General features: G+C 41.5%; 1 protein-coding gene across 2 annotated transcripts in view; it reads left to right on the top strand.

Annotated features, from left to right (window-relative positions):
- Nucleotides 1–276: 276 nt before the first annotated feature.
- ublcp1 (ubiquitin-like domain containing CTD phosphatase 1) overlaps nucleotides 277–16,773 on the top strand; it is a 44,374-nt gene continuing 27,877 nt past the window's right edge. Inside the window, exons 1-3 of one of the 2 annotated variants that reach the window (XM_072591130.1) lie at nucleotides 277–363; nucleotides 8,943–9,122; nucleotides 14,914–15,005. In XM_072591130.1, the coding sequence (XP_072447231.1) occupies nucleotides 8,969–9,122; nucleotides 14,914–15,005 (246 nt within the window). In that variant the 5' untranslated portion in view covers nucleotides 277–363; nucleotides 8,943–8,968. Of the gene's footprint in view, nucleotides 364–430; nucleotides 452–8,942; nucleotides 9,123–14,913; nucleotides 15,006–16,773 lie in introns of those variants that run through there. The other variant, XM_072591131.1, reaches the window with a different exon arrangement.

Genomic DNA, 16,773 nt, shown 5'->3' on the forward strand with positions numbered 1-16,773 from the left:
CAGCCTCCGACGCTTCAGGGAAAACAGCCACAGTCTGTTCAGTCTCTCCCTGTAGCTCAAACCCTCCAACCCTGGCAACCTCCTTGTAAATCTTTTCTGAACCCTTTCAAGTTTCACAACAGCGGTGGGATGGGGGGGTGCTTCCTCCTGTGTTTTGTTTCTGTGTGTGTTGAATTGATAAAGCGCTGAAAGTTTGGGGGTGGGAGAAGACCCTTTGGTGGGCGGAACCCCTGAAAGCGGAGCAGGCAGACTGGCTGGAGGGGGAGGCTGGAGAGGGACGGACCCGGAAGCGGCTTAGATGAGGAGGAAGGAGGGGCGGGGGGACGGCAGAAACTGACGGAACTTCCGGCGGACACGCAGACGGTAAAAAAAAACCCGGGAACGAGCTTTAATAATAATAATAATAATATTTGACGAAGGTATAAGTAACGGGAAGGTCAGACCGAAGGAGGTGGGGACTAAAACCGGCAGCTTTGCTCCGGAGGATCGTTTTATTATTTTAAACCGGGACTTTCAAAAAAATAACTGACAGGAGTTTATGACCCATTCCCCATTTCATTTACTTTAATCCCGCCAGCCCCGCGGATTTATTCCACTTTCATTTTCTCTCTCCGCCTTTCTCCCTCTTATGTATCGATGTAAGAGGTTCGCTCTTTTATTATTGAACAGAAAAAATATTCTTTCGCCCCTGTCTCCTCCCCCTTATCCCCCTCTTACCACTTACCTTCAGCCCTTTCAGTCCCCCCCTCTCTCTCTCTCAGCCCTTACACCCCCTTACCCTCTCCCCTTACCCTCTCCCCTTACACCCCCTTACCCTCTCCCCTTATACCCCCTTACCCTCTCCCCTTATCCCCCTTACCCTCTCCCCTTATCCCCCTTACCCTCTCCCCTTACACCCCCTTACCCTCTCCCCTTACACCCCCTTACCCTCTCCCCTTATCCCCCTTAACCTCCCACAAACTTCACTAGGAGATGAAAGTGTGGGACGGGGGTCCTCTCGTGTGTCCCTCCTGTAGAAGTGTGCATCCCTTTGTTGAACAAAAAAAAATCAATTGGAAAATCCAGTCAGATTTGAGAAGCAAGACAAAACAAAAACTGCACATTCCGGAATCCGGAGTAAACAAACAGGAGGCTGGAAGAACACAGCAAGTCAGATTTTAGACGCTGGGTGAATGGATTTCCTCCTCTCCATACCCTCTTTCCCCCCCCCAAAAAAAACAGCTTTTCTTTCTTTAACCCCTCATGTCTCTCTCTTTGCCACCTCTCTTGTTTGCTAAACTCTTTTGACTTTACACCGTGGAATTTTGTACATCGACTCTTAGTCTGTAAGTTCAGGATGTGTCAGGGCCTCCAAGAATGTTTTACTTCAGAAATGTGTAGTGGATTGAGTGTGAGTAAATAACATTTTAGGTTGTATGATTAGTGGTTTAGGACACCAAATAAAGAAACATTGGTAAATTTGAGGAATAAAATGTTTAAACTGCAGTTATAAAATAATTTACATAGCAGAGTTTATAACCAGGACTTTATAGCCAGTGATGTTTGGGAGAGTGAAGTGGTCAGTTAGTTTAAATGTCTTGCAAATGTCTTTCATTTGTTTCCCTTCATGCCAAGATTCAGCTTTGTGCATCACATCTGGAGCACAGATTTGAAACCAGATCTGGGGAGAAAGTTGCCAATTCTGCAGAAAGAGTTTGTGTTTTAAAGAGCTGGCACAGCTTGTGGGTGCTGTAAGATTCATCAAGTGACACCAAATGAGCGCTGTTCCTCTGTATGTCTCACCTGCATTGTTGTCTGGTACAGTTCACAACAAAGAAATGCTGGAAATGAAATAGAGTCAGAAAGTTCTGGAAACCCATAGCCGAACCAATGTCTTTCAGGCCAACCTGTATAAGATATTTCAAGAATATTTCATTTTAGAAACGTGTAGCAGACTGATTGTGACCAAATAACATTTTAAGTTTTATAACTAGTGGTTTAGGACACCAAATAACGAAGTGACAGTATAATTGAGCGACACAATGTTGAAACTACAGTTATAAAATCATCTGCAGTTCTCGGCTCTTCATGTGTTTTTATTCTTTCTTGGGATGGGGGCATCGCTGTATGGACCGACATTTATTGCCTGTTCCTAATTGCCCCTTAAGAAGGTGGTGATGAGTTGAACTGCTGCAGTCTGCCTGCTATGGGTTGACCTGCAAAGTCTTTCCAGAATTTTGACCAGTGATATATATTCCATATCTAGATAATGCATTGCCTTTTATTTTTGTGACTTGATTTATTACTATCAAACGTATGTAAGTACAGTGAAAAGTTTTGCTTTGTAGTTTTGCAGTGCAGCCAGATCATACCATACAAAGTGCATTTGGGTAGCAGAACACAATGAAGAATGCAATATAATGGCTGCAGTGAAGCTGCATAAAGAGCGGGATCAACATTAAATTTCAAATTTGAGAGGTCCACTCAGACGTCTGATAGCAGCGGGGAAGAAGCTGTTCTTGTCTCTGTTGATATGTGAGTTTAATCTATTGTATTTTCTGCCTAACAGAAGAAGTTGGAAGAGATTATAACCGGGTGGGAGGAGTCTTAGATTAAGTTGGCTGCCTTCCCGAGGTAATGAGAAATATAGATGAAGTCAATGGATGGAAGGTTGGCTTGCGTGATGCACTGGGCTGTGTTCACAACTCTGTAGTTTCTTATGGTCCTAGGTTGAGCAGTGATGCGCCTAGATAGACTACTTTGTATGGTGCATCTATGAAAATTGGTAAGAGTCTTTACAGACAAGCTGAATTTCCTTAGCTTCCTAAAGAAGTAGAGATATTATTGTGCTTTCTTGACTGTAGCATCAACGTGGCTGGACTAGGACAGATCATCACTTTTAGGAACTTGACGCACTCTACCATCTCCACCTCAGGATCATTGATGTAGACAGAGGTGTGCCCTCCACCTTACTTGCTGAAGTCAGTGACCAGCTCTTTAATTTTGCTGATGTTGTGGGAGAGATTCTTACCTCTACATCGTGCCACCAAGCACACTATCTTTTTCCTATATTCAGCCTCCTCATTTTGAGATCCGGCCTACAACGTTGGTGTCATCAGCCAACTTGTAGATGGAGTTAGACTGAAGTTTGGCCACACCGTCATGAGTGTATAGGGAGTATAGTGAAGGGCTGAGTACATAGCCTTGCAGGTCCCCAGTGTTGACAGTTATTGTGAAGGAGGTGCTATCGCCTGTTCTCACCGATTGTGGTCTGTGGGTCAGAAAGTCAAGGATCGAGTTGCAGAGGATAGAGCAGAGATCAAGGTTTGGAGATTTAGTTTTGTTGGAATTATGGTGTTGAAGGCAGTGTTATAGTCAATAAGTAGGAGTCTGACGTAGGTATGTTTATTGTACAGATGTTTCAGGGATGAGTGTAGGGCCAGGAGATGGCATCTGCCGTGGACCTATTGCACTGGTAGGCAAGGAATCAAAACAGGCTGGGAGGTTAGAGTTGATGTGACTCACCTCTTGAAGCACTTCATAATTATGGTGGTCAGAACCATTGGGCACACTGCATTACTTTTTTTGGTGCCAGGATGATGGTGGTCTTCTTGAAACAGGTGGGGGCTTGGAGGAGATATTGCAGGTGGTGGTGTTCCCGTGTAACTGCTGCCCTTGCCCTTCTAAATGGAAGTGGTAGTGGGTTTAGAAGGTGCTGTCTATCTAAGAATCTTTGAATTTCTGCAGTGCATCTTGTAGATAGTACACACTGCTGCTATTGAGTGTCGGGGTGGATGAAGTGGATATTTTTGGATGTGGTGCCAATCAAATAGGCTGCTTTGCCCTGGATGGTGTCAAGCTTCTTGTGTTGTTGGAGCTGTCCCATCCAGGCAAGTGGGAAGTATTCCAGCATGCTCCTTTTACCTTATGGACGGTGGACAGGCTTTGTGGAGTCAGGGGGTGATGTTTCTAGCCTCTGAGCTGCTCTTGTAGCCACTGTTTCTGTGGTGAGTCTAGTTGAGTTTCTTGTCAGTGGTAACCCACAGGATGTTGATAGTGAGGGATTAATTGATGGTAACACTACTGAATGTCAATGGGTGATGGTTAGATTGTTGCTTATTGGAGTTAGTCATTACGTGGCATTTGTATGGCATGAATGTTACTTGCCACTTGATAGCCCAATTTTGTTGCATTTGAACGTGGACTGCTTCTGTTTCTGTGGATTTGTGAATGGTGCTGAACATGGTGCATTCATCATCGAAAATCAGCTGAAAGTGGTTGAGAGCGGGCTATGTGGTCATGGAGTTCCAGTGATAATGTGTATAAGATATGAGCAAGTAGGGAAAGAGTTAAGTTTTGGGTTGCGTAACAAAGGCTCAGTTAGCATGGCTTTGACTCTTCCTCCCTCTATTCTCCTCGAAGATTTTAACCTACTGCGAATCCTCTTACAAGGATGCCTTCCTTGAAGAAGCTCTCTTTCTCCCTCTAATTCAGCTCTGATCTCCAGCATCTGCAGTCCTCACTTTCTCCTTTGACCAGATAAGAACTTGCAGTAATCAGTGAGGTGCATGAGGCAGGGGTGGTGGGTTTATGAGGTGAAAAGCATCCATAATGTAATGCCAGTTAACAAGGTTAAGAACATCCATTGTGTAATGGCAGATGTCTTCATCTTTACTGTTGATGTTCGCTGATTGTAATGGTCATCCAGTCAATATGGATGCTTCCTTATTTGGATGCTGCTCCCTGTAAGTGACTATATAATTCTTTAAGAATCTGTTGTTCGAAAGAAGACTGAGAACTTGTGTCTCTGTGCACATGGGCAATCGTTCTCTCTCCCTCCAGGGCCCAGAATAAAGATGAAGGAGGTAAAGCCATACTGTGTCTGAGTGTTTGCTTTGACTAATACAGGGATAGGGAAACTGGATGACACCAGGATTTTGATCCTGTAACAGTATAGGAATGTCAGGATGGTGTGTGGCTTGAAGAGGAACTTGTATGTGGTATTCCCATATGTGTACTGATAGGTGATAGAGGTCAAGGGTTTAGAAGGTCCTGCTGAAGTAGCCTTAGTGAATTAATGCTTTGCATCCTATAGATAGTGCACAGTATGTATGTGGTAATGATGGGAGTGAATGTTGGAAGTGAATATGCTGCCAAATCAAGTGGACTGATTTCTTTTGAGGTAGTCTCAAGTTTTTGAGTGTTGCTAGAGCTGTACCCATCCAGACAATTGGGGAATATTCAACTACACTCAGTCTTGTGCCTTGTTAATGGTCTATCCTGAAGGGTGTTACACCAACATTGAGATTGTATTGTGTTTGTCTCCAGGCAAAATGAAGTTAGGTAACCACATGCAAATAATTTAAATTTGAAAGTAGATTGTATTCAGTGAAAGACAAATAGACTTGTATTTACAAAGTGCCTTCTTTAGAGTCATTTTGCAGTCACTTTAGTACTTTTTAAAGTTGTGGTCACTGTTGCAATGAGGGAAGCATGGGACTGTGGCCAGTTTATTCACAGCAGACTCAGTGCTACAGTTCCCAGCCAATTCTTTCAATAATGTTGAGTGAGGCGTAAATATTGGTCAAGGCACTTGAGAGAACTCCCCTGCTTTTATTCAAAATAAAGCTAATGCATCTTTTGAGAGAACAGATATTACTTCAGTTTAGTGTTTCATCAGGAAGACAGACCTCCAGCATTGTGCTCCCTCAGACCTATGTTGGAATGTCTCCGGTCTTGTGCTCAAGTCTCTGGAATAGAAGTTGAATCCATAATGTTCTGACTCAGGGAAGATTAATCTGAACTGAATGATACCTAACACCCTTACAGATTCTCAAATTACATTACAACTGTAGCGTCTGTATGCAATAGTGATCAAAATATATGGGACTAGCAAGCAAATTGACCCATGAAACTTCCAAATTGCCTGGGAATGTTCAATCTCATGAGTGACCGATCTAGGAATTAAAAAAATTCAACCTTGTAAGTAGAGTGGACCAGACTGGTAAAAGCTGGTGCTGTAATCACAGGGTGGTGTTCTGTCACATTTACTACAGATGCACAATCCTTTATCTGAAATGCTTGGGACCAGCTGGGTTTTGGAATTCAGAATTTTTCAAATTTCAGAATAAGTGACAGTTTGGTGGTGAAATCTTTAAAAGTCTTCCAGAAGAACAGACTTACTGTGAGTAAAATGGGCCCTGAAACAGAATTGAGGCGTGTTGGTGCTGGGCCGTGCCCCCATACGTCGCATTTGAGTGACACGCATCAAGTGGGTGTGGAGTTGGGTTAACTGTCTGCAGGCTAAACAACCTTATTAATGAGAAAAGGTCTTCACAAAAAACCTTCGGACCTTGGAGCTTTTTGGATTTTGGGATTTTGGATGTACTGGTAGGCTTGCCCTAAGCCTATCAGCTGTAGTCATGGGAGGGGAAAAAAAAAGGGGCCTGCAATTAGAACAATAGATAGGAAAGTCAGTGCTGGCAGTGAGAGAGTAGCCTTCTGCTGGGGTGTGGGAATTTCATCAGAATTTGAGGATTGAGCATATGAACATATCTTTACTTAGCTGGGTGGCTGTCTTTTGGGGCCAAAGGCAGGAGGTTTCAGGAGGGATGATGTGAGGGCGGGAATTAGAGGATGAGGCTGCAAAGGAGTTTGGCGGGGTGGGGGGGGTGAATGGTTGGATGGGGTTGAGAGAGGGGTTGGAAGAGTTTGATATGACTGGAAAAGGTTCTGGGAGAGAGAAAGATTGCAAAAGAGAGTGTAAATCTGTCAACAAAGACACATTAGAAAACTGGAAGGCAGGAAAACATGAATGAAATCCTTATAAATGAATGTAGAATCTATGATGTTACGCTGGGTGGATTTAGGAGCTGCTTTATGGCATCAACGTAGTAGATAAGATTATAATGAACACCGTCTGTCAGCTGTTAAATTTAAATCTGAGATGCGTTAGAAAGGATAGTAGCTGTCAAGTTAAAATATTCTGGCTTTTTCTATTTTTGGTGGAAGTACATGAGCTGTGATCTCTCAAATTTAGGATAATGACTTTTTCCATGTAGAGATGTGTCAAGTTATTTTGCAAAACAAAATTAAATAAACTTGTTAATTTAAATTGTATTGCCTAGGAAAAATAGTAGACCTGGTTGAGTTGGAGGAAACCGGAGCACCCGGAGGAAACCCACGCAGACATGGGGAGAATGTGTAAACTCCACACAGACAGTTGCCCGAGGTGGGAATTAAACCTGGGTCCCTGGCACTGTGAGGCAGCAGTGCTAACTACTGAGCCACCGTGTTGCCCACAATAAGTGAATAAGTAGCTACCCTGAGGATTGGAAACCAATTAAAATTCAGTAAAGGGGGAAACATAAAACAAAAACCGATACTGTTGGAAAAACGTAGCGGGTCTGGCAGTATCTCTGGGGAGCAAGCAGAGTTGACATTTTGAGTCCAGTGACCCTTCTTCAGAAATGCGTCACTGTTTTCCTTCATCTGCCGTTCTTTCGTTTTTTTTTTGATTTAAGGAGCAACATAAGATTGATTAAGAGGGGAAAAATAAAATATGAGAGCAGAAGTACAAGGAACTTATAAAAGTGTACTTTATGAGCTTCTGTAAGTGTGTAAAAATAAGATTAATAAAGACAAATGTAAGCTCCTTGCAATATGAAATGGGGGAATTGATAATGAGGACCAAGGAAATAGCAGAACAAATAAACAACTAATTTAGATCTGTCTTTACAGAAGAAGACAGAGATAGCATCCCAGAAATGCTAGGAAAGTAAGGGTCTATTGGGAAAGATAAATTGAAGGAAATTATAATTATTTAACAAAAATAGTGCTGAAGAAATTGAAAGGACTGAAAGCCAAATAATCCTCAGAGCGTGGTAATCTACGTTCCAGGGTACAAAAATAAGATGCCGTGGAGAGAGTGGATGTGTTAGTTGTCATGTTTGAAATTTTTTTTAGCTGAAGCCAAACCAGCATTTTATAAAGGTTCATTTTAACCTCCTTGGACTTATATGTACTCTCTTCGTGGAATTGTTAAGCGCTTTATCAATCTACCCAGCCACTTTGAGCAATTTAAGACGAATATAAGGATAACATGAGAAGATATTTGCATAGCAATTGGTTAAGTTTGGGAATATCTTGCCTAATGTTTCCGTGGAGACAGATTTAACTGTCGCTTTCAAAAGGGAATTTTAAAATGACTTGAACCAAAATTGCTAGGGCCACGCAGAAAAGTCAGAGGAGTAGGACTAGCTGAGTTGCTCTTATGGAATGTCAGCATCGGTTTGACAGGCTGAATGGCTTTTTTCTGTACTGTAACTATTCCATAATTACAGGTTGTTCTGCTAGACTGTGTGGTTTGTTAACGCAAATTTGCATTGACGAGTTGAGGGCACTGTTTCTATGGCGTGAGCTTTTAAAGCTTCTATTGGTTATAGTGCGATTCCAGCTCCATGGGTTCAAATGGTGGTACTATTACGCAATTTTCTTATAACAGGATTGCATGAGAACAGAACTACCGCGTCATAGCAGTCCTATCCAGTAACTTAATCACTGCCACAATCCTCAGTTTTGAAATGAAGTGTAAAAGTCCAGCTTTCCCCTTTGATCCCTCAGTAGAGATATCTAACGTTGGTAGCATTGCTACGTTACAACTAGTTGAGCAATGTGTCTGTTTGCAATGGGTTCTTACTGTTATATTTTTGGTAAAGTGTAATGTTTATGAACAAATACAGTTCATTAACTTACCCACATTTTGTGAAAGATTAGAAATACTTGGTTTTGTTTGGTTGGCTTTTGCAAAACCAGGCCCTGACTGTGGAAAGCTTGGAGACTCTAATTTTTTGTTTTTTGCAACATGACATTCGTTGAAATGTATTTCATCATTTTGAACAAGTGTTTGCATTCAAATTTTAATGTTCGCATTCACATTTTATCATGTTTCTTTCTCTATTTAGATTGAAGCCAAACCTTACCTGTGAGGATGTCCGTTTCAATTATAATAAAATGGAGTGGACAAGAATATCCAGTAACAAAACTGACAGAAGAGGACACAGTGCTGGACTTGAAGGAAACAATTAAAACTCTAACTGGGGTGCTGCCAGAGCGCCAGAAGTTACTTGGCTTGAAAATCAAAGGTAGCGTTTGCTTATGCATGCGGGGTTAGCTGAATTCAGCTCGGCTAAATACAAGTATTGTCTATACTGAGGAAAAGTAGGTTTTGACAAATGCTTCTTGAATCTAACCTGGATTTGTTCATGATTGAGTTGGGAGTAAATTGAAAGGCACTTGTTGCACAGTGAAAGGTGGAATGGTGACAGGGATTGCATAATGAAGGTCTGCAATAATAAAATTCACTTAAAGCCAGCAGAGAGTAAAACATCTTAATGCAAGATAATTCATGTAACATATTCAATTTTCAGAAATATTGTGGAATGTTCATTTTACTTGATTGCCCGATAATCAACCGATCAGATGTACTCTAAAACTGTGGGAAGCTAGGAAAGAGATTGCTGGTCGCCTTGCTGAGATATTTGTATCATCAATGGCCACAGGTGAGATGCTGGTAGACTGGAGGTTGGCTATTGTGATGTCACTATTCAAGAAAGATAGTAAGACAGGGAACTCTCAACCAGTGAGCCTGACTTCTGTGCTGGGCAAGTTGTTGGATGGAGTCCAGAGGAACAGGAATTACGTGTATTTGGAAAGGCAAGGACTGATTATTGTTGGTCAACATGGCTTTGTGCGTGGGAGATTATGTCTCACTAACTTGATTGAAGTTTTTGAAGAAGTAACAAATGAGGGCAGAACAGTGGATTTAATCTATATGGACACTTGTAAGGCTTTTGACAAGCTTCTGCATGGTAAATTGGTTAGCAAAGTTAGATCATACAGAATAGAGGGAGAACTAGCTATTTGGATATAGAACTGGCTTGAAAGTAGAAGATAGAGGGTGGGGGTGGAGGGTGTTTTTTCAGATTGGAAGCCTGTGAGTAGCGATGTGCCGCAAGGATTAGTATTGGGTCTGTTGCTTTTTGTCATTTGTGTAAATGATTTGGATGTGAACTTAGGTATGGTTAGTAGGTTTGCAAATTACACAAAAATAAGAGGTGCAATGGACAGCAAAGAAGGTTACCTTGGAGTGCAGGTATGTCGTTCCTTGAGAGTTGCAAGTAGATAGGATAGTGAAAAAGGCATTTGGTATGCTAGCTTTATTGGTCAGAGTATTGAGTATAGGAGTTGGGAGGTCATGTTGCAGCTGTACATTGGTTAGGCCACTTTTCGATACTACATGCAATTCTAGTCCCCTGCTATAGGGAGGGTGTTGTGAAACTTGAAATGGTTCAGAAAAGATTTGCAAGGCTGTTGTCAGGTTTGAGCTGTAGGGAGAGGCTGAATAGGCTGGGGCTACTTTCCCTGGAGCGTAGGAGGCTGAGGGGTGAACTTAGAGGTTTATAAAATCATGAGGGGCATGGATAGGGTAAATACTAGTCTTTTCCTTAAGGTGGGGAGTCCAGAACTAGCACATAGGTTTGGGGTGAGAGGGGAAAGATTTAAAAGGGACCTAAGGGGCAACTTTTTCACACAGTGGTGTGTGTTTGGAATGAGCTGCCAGACGAAGTGGTGGAGGCTGGTACAATGACAACATTTAAAAGGCGTCTGGATAGGAAGGGTTTAGAGGGATATGGACCAAATGCTGGCAAATGGGACCAGATCTAATTAGGATGCCTAGTCTGCATGGAGGAGTTGGACCAAAGGGTCTTTTTCAGAGCTGTACATCTCTATGACTCTTGGGTCTTTTATTTGTTTCTTGGATTACTGCTCATTGATTTTCATAATGCGCTGTGAAATGTGATTTGCAGAGTAAAGTCAAGATAGTGCAAATCGAAATGTTGTAACTATTGTTTTGGATTCAGTAACATTAATCGATCCCAAGAATGGTCTGAGAAGTTACCCTCAGATGATGTTTTTGGCTACTTTGTGAGCTGAATTCTAGTTTTATTAGATCTTTCACGTTTTCAGTCAAAGAGCGTGGTTCTAGAAATGCACAGTTGATTAGGCAGCATCTGAGGAACAGGAGAGTCAATGTTTCGAGCATAAGTTGTTCATCAGGCATGTTCCTGATGAAGAGCTTATGCTAGAAATGCTGATTCTCCTGCTCCTTGGATGCTGCCTGACTGGCTGTGCTTTTCCAGCAACACACTCTTCAACTCTGATCTCAAGCATCTGCAGTCCTCACCTTCTCCTTTCACCTTTTCAGTCTACTTTGGTGAGATGAGATCTGATACAAATGAATAAGCTCCTTTACTTCACAGCACAGCAGGCACTTTGGGTCAGTCTCTCAATTCTACAGTTGGATTTATTTCACTCAATCTTTACAACTATGCATAATTTGTTTATCGTTATCCTTTCATTGGATATGAACATCATGGACGCGGTTAGCATTTATGGTCCATTCCTCTTTGTCCTTGCTGGATCATTTCAGAGGGCAGTTAAGAGTTAACTGCATTGTTGGAGTGATATGTTGGCCAGACTGGATAAAGCTGGCTGATTTCTTTCCTTAAAAGATATTAGTGTATCAAATGGGTTTGTATAACAATTTGGTAGTTTCATGGTCACTCAGGCTTTTTCGTGGACTGAGACTGGCTTTCATTTCCAGACTCTTTTAATTGAATTTAAATTGCACTAATGGCCAGGGTGGGATTTTAACCCATGCCGCAGAGTAATAGCCTGGAACTTTAGGTTATTAATCAATGGCATTGCCACTGTCCCAAATTAGCAAAGACAGTATGCTTCCCCATAACAACAGGTCATGACTAACATAGAATCCCTATAGTGTGGAAACAGGCCATTTGGCCTAACAAGTCCATACGGACTCTCCAAAGAGTAACACATCCAGACTCATTCCCCAAACCCTATTACTCTACATTTATGCCAGGTCATCTGGTTTGACGTCACATAATTTATGAATGCTCTCCCAACATTCCAAACTTCTTGCCATCTTTACTTGGTTGCCTTGTTACCATTCTGTCTCAGAAATTTGACAGGCGAACTGTAATGGTTTTTTTTAAACCAGTCCCAGTCAAAAAGAATGAGTCCCTTGCTCAACAGCTGGGAACCAGCAACGCCAGCTTGTTGGATATGAGGTCATGTTGTCTTGTTAGCTTGTGGCTCCATAATTGCCAAGTTGCTTATTATTTAGTCTGTAAGGAAACAAAGTCAAACTGAAGTCGTTAACATGTCAATAAATGGTTGACAGCGAATGCTTTTGAGGCCACGTGTAAGCACACTATCCTTAGAAACGCAACACTTAAAGGGACCATTTCCGCCCCGCCCCACCCCCCCCCCCCCCCACCCCCCACCAAAAGAACCTTTCTGAACCAAGGTGGTCATAGAGTCATAAAAGTCAAAAGCACAGAGAAAAGGTCATATGGATCTTCAAGTCTGCTCTGATCAAAAACAAATACCTGAGTATATTAATCTAATTTTCCGGCATTTGCCTTTGCATTGCAAGTATACATCTAGATAGTCCTTAATGTTAGAAGGACTTCTGTCACTACCATCCTTACAGGCATTGAGTTCCAGATTCCCACCACTCTCTGGTGAAAAACCTCCTGATTCTTACTTTAACTCTATGCCCCGATCATTGATCCCTCCACCAAAGGGAAAAGTTCCTTCCTGTCTATCTTGACTATGCTTGTCATAATTTAATCCATCTCAATCTGTTTCCTGTCCTCCTCAGTTTTGCCTGCTCCAAGGAAAACATTCCCAGTTGGTCCAATCTCTCTCCATAAGTAAAACTCTCCGGCCCAGGCAACATCCTGGTAAATCTTCTCTACCCTCTCCAATGCATTCACACCCTTCCTGCTTCTCTGGAGTATTGATTCCAGAATTGCACACGATACCGTAATTGTGGTCTAAGCAACTGTTTATACAGTTACATCATAATCTCCATGACGTTAAACTCTGTGCCTTGGCTAGTAAAGGCAAGTATCCATAACGCTGCCTTAAGCACTTTACCTATCTGTCCTGTTACAATAAGAACCTTGGGAATGATGTCCCTTTTATTTTCAATGTTTCGCTGGATCCTACCATTCATATATCCCCTTAGCTTGTTTTTCCTGCTGAAGTGAATTATCTCACTTCTCTGGTTTGGATTCCGTCTGAGATTGATCTGTGTTGTCCGTCAATGTTCTCTTGTCACTTAAGGTTATCTTCTTCACTATTTACCGCTCCACCATTTTTCTATCATCTGCGAACTTGTGATCAACCTTTCTTCATTCAAGTCTAAGTCATTGTGGGTTAAAAGCAAGTAATAAGTTAATATGTCCCACAGACCCCTTCTTCCGCTCTTGCAACTCCTAAATAGAGACACATTGGACAAGGGGAGAAAAATTGAATCAAGTTTGGAAGAAATCAGTTTAGCGCTGCAGGGAAGTTGATGGGCCAACTGGCCAATCTTGTATATTGATCTTTGGAAGAAGATAGAAATCCATTGAGGGAAGATCGTCAGAAGAAATGTGGTCGGTGACTGTTTTCAAAACAATGCTTGATACTTGGTGGTCAGGTCATAGTCCGAAAGGAGATAGGAAGAAGCAGCTTCTCAGTTGAAATCTGGACTATAAGGTATATCTGCTCACAAACCTCAGACAACCCAGTTCTATTTGTGCTAATCTTGCTGATTTATCTGATTTGAATTTTATTGGGTTTGAATATTTGGAAAAGGATTTTCTTTTTTGTGCCCTTGATGGGTAAAATGTGAATCATTACATAAAATCAGTCTGTGACCATAAGGTTTCTGTGTACAAGGTTAACAGGCTTCCCGGTTATACATGGTCCTAAGTGACCTGTATAGACCCCTGGATGCTCCTGAAATAGCAAGGATTTTGTACATTTTTTCTCTTTTCTGCTGGCTCACTTCTATTCTATTCTAATGGGATTGAATCTCTTCTGGATCTGATAGTTTTTCACTTTTCATTTCTGGCCAAATGTCCTAAAGGTTGCAGCTCAGAAACTACAAATCAATCACTTGTCTTCCGTGAGCTGTGCATACAATTCTCTGAGCTGTTCTTTTGAAATAATGGAGCCTTCTTTTTCTTTCAGAAAATTGGCAAAGGTCGCAGAAGGGTTAGGAGTAGCTTACTTTCCAGCATCCTGATTTGAAAAGATCACGAATGTCAGAAATAGATGAGATTATGGATTAAGTACTACCTTTTACCTATTTGTTTCACTGTTTCACTGAAACGTCACAAGATTCCTCTGCTCGGTAAAAGGGCTGAATGTAGAACAAGTTTTTTCAGTTTCGTTCGGATGGGCTGACTATTAGAATTACTCCTATTTAGACACTTTAAATGAATTAGTAATCTTGCTCAAAGAAGCCATAATATGACCAGCGAGGAGACCAGGAATAAGACAGCCGTATTATTATAGTGTAGAGCTTGATCCAGTACCTCACCTAACTCGATCAGCATGAACATGAGGACAAAGACAAGAATAAGAGAAATGTGATTGTAACTGGAGGACACCGAAATTTGCATTTTTACCGTTTGCAGTTTGCAGGAGAAATGGAACACTGCGTGAGGTGGCACATCCCATTGTATTGTGACACAAGTATTGAGCTAAAGTGGACATGAGATGGACCATGGCCTCAGGGAAGATTTATTAAGGCTGGTTGTGCAGGAACTGTGGAGGGAGATGCAGCCACCCTGTTGCTCACTGGATGACAGGGGCAACTTCAACACTAAACTAATGAAGTAATAGCTGGGTGGGGTTGGTCACAACGGATGGGTATGTTTGACGTTCAGGAAGAAAGCCTGAGAAATTATCAAGATCAAGAAGAATTGCAGGACAGATAGAGTAGAGAATACTTTATTTATTTAATCGTTAGCTTTGTAATAAATGTAAGCTGATTCTTCTCTCTGTTTACAGGTAAAGCTGCAGAAGATGACGTTAAGCTGGGCGTGCTTAAACTGAAACCAAATACTAAGATTATGATGATGGGCAGTAGGGAAGAGTGCCTGGTAGGAATCAGATGTTCTAAAATCAATTGGCTTTTGAATAAAAAAGCTTTGATAACTATCATTGTTTGTTGAGAATGGGCAGGTGTACAAACCTGAATTGTAAAATAAATCTGCCATATTAGGGGCAGCACTGTGGTTCAGTGGTTAACACTGCTGACTGTCAGTGCCAGGGACCTGGGTTCGATTCCTGCCTTGAGTGACTGTCTGTGTGGAGTTTTTACATTCTCTCCATATCTGCGTATGTATCCTCCGGATGCTCCGGTTTCCTCCCACAGTCCAAAAATGTGCAGGTCAGGTAAATTGGCCATGCTAAATTGTCCCTTAGTGTTAGGTGCATTCGTCAGGGGTAAGTTTAGGGTAGGGGAATGGGTCCGATTGGGTTACTCTTTGGAGGGTCAGTGTGGACCTGTTGGGCCGACTGGCCTGTTTCCACACTGTAGGTATTCTAATCTAATCTAATATCTGTGGGTTCTAGTAAAGGAAAAGACCAATGAATGTTTTGGCTAAATGTGTTTGGAGTAACATTGGCTTTCCCTGTGAAATGTTAACCTGCCTTTTCTTCAAACAAGATTGTTCCAGTACTTGACTGTTTTCTTTCCTACCAGAATTTGAAATGTTTGAAACAAAGACGTTGTTTTATACAACTTCTTGTGGGTATTGAATGCTGTCTTTTACATTGTTCAGTGAAGAAAGCTGCAAGTCTTTCCAGCAAGGTTTGGAATAGTGCACACTGGGACCATAGCCGAAGGGAAGATTTAGTAAGGTTGGGGAGCGAGATGCAACCACTCTTGCCTAGTGAATGACAGGGACAGCCTCAGCACTAAACACAATAAGAAAGCATTAGTTTGGAGCTCTTTAGTAGTGAAACTCATTACTGCTAACTATCACTTGTCAAAAGGTAATGTGGTTCATGTTGCTGGGAGTTGACCTAATATTCTTGTTTTCTGAATTTGGAATGTTAAATATATGCTCATTGCCAGGTCTTTGCTTCTCATTAGATAGTCTGATTTAACCCAGACTGAAAGTAGATAACCTCAATTCCTGGCTCCCTCCCTCACCCACTCCTAATGTAATCTTTCAATGATATTTTGCTGCTATTTACTTCTGTCTGCCATATCAGGTGTCATCAGTAAATTTGAATGTACAGTTCTCCATTCCTCCATCTATGTTATTTATGTAGATAATGAAAAACTTATCCCTGAGAGCCAGTTGTCGCATCTTACCAATTTGAGGACATTTATCTGTACTCGCCTCCATATTGTGCTTTCATGTTGAAGTACATGTAAGTGATGATAATATTCTTTAATCTACCACAGTAATTACCTCCTCAAACTTCAACTAAACTTGTTAGACACAACTTGGCTTTTACTAATTCATGCTGGCTTTCTCTGATTTTTCAAATCCTTAGTCATTCTGTTTCAAAGAACAGATTCTGGCAACTTTCCCACAGCACGCAATTATTTCCTGGTTTATTTTTCCAACCCATAAATAATTGAGTGACGTCTGCCATATTCCTACTAAGCGTTCAATTTCAGAATCAAGTGCATTTTAGATCATGACTAACACTTTTGCAATTCCCCTCCCCCGACCAACCACTACCAATATCGTAGGGTAGAAACTGCCACGTTCTGGAAATTTGTTATTCTTTAGTTTTGTTGTAATTTCCAAATTCTTTTAAAGATTAAATTTATTCTAATAAGGTCATCCCCTTGATTTTCTAAAACGTTACCTCGTGTATCTGGGATTTCTTCCTTATTATCTACTCTGA

The sequence above is a fragment of the Chiloscyllium punctatum genome, chromosome 20, assembly GCF_047496795.1.
Source record: "Chiloscyllium punctatum isolate Juve2018m chromosome 20, sChiPun1.3, whole genome shotgun sequence".
Lineage (NCBI taxonomy): Eukaryota > Metazoa > Chordata > Chondrichthyes > Orectolobiformes > Hemiscylliidae > Chiloscyllium > Chiloscyllium punctatum.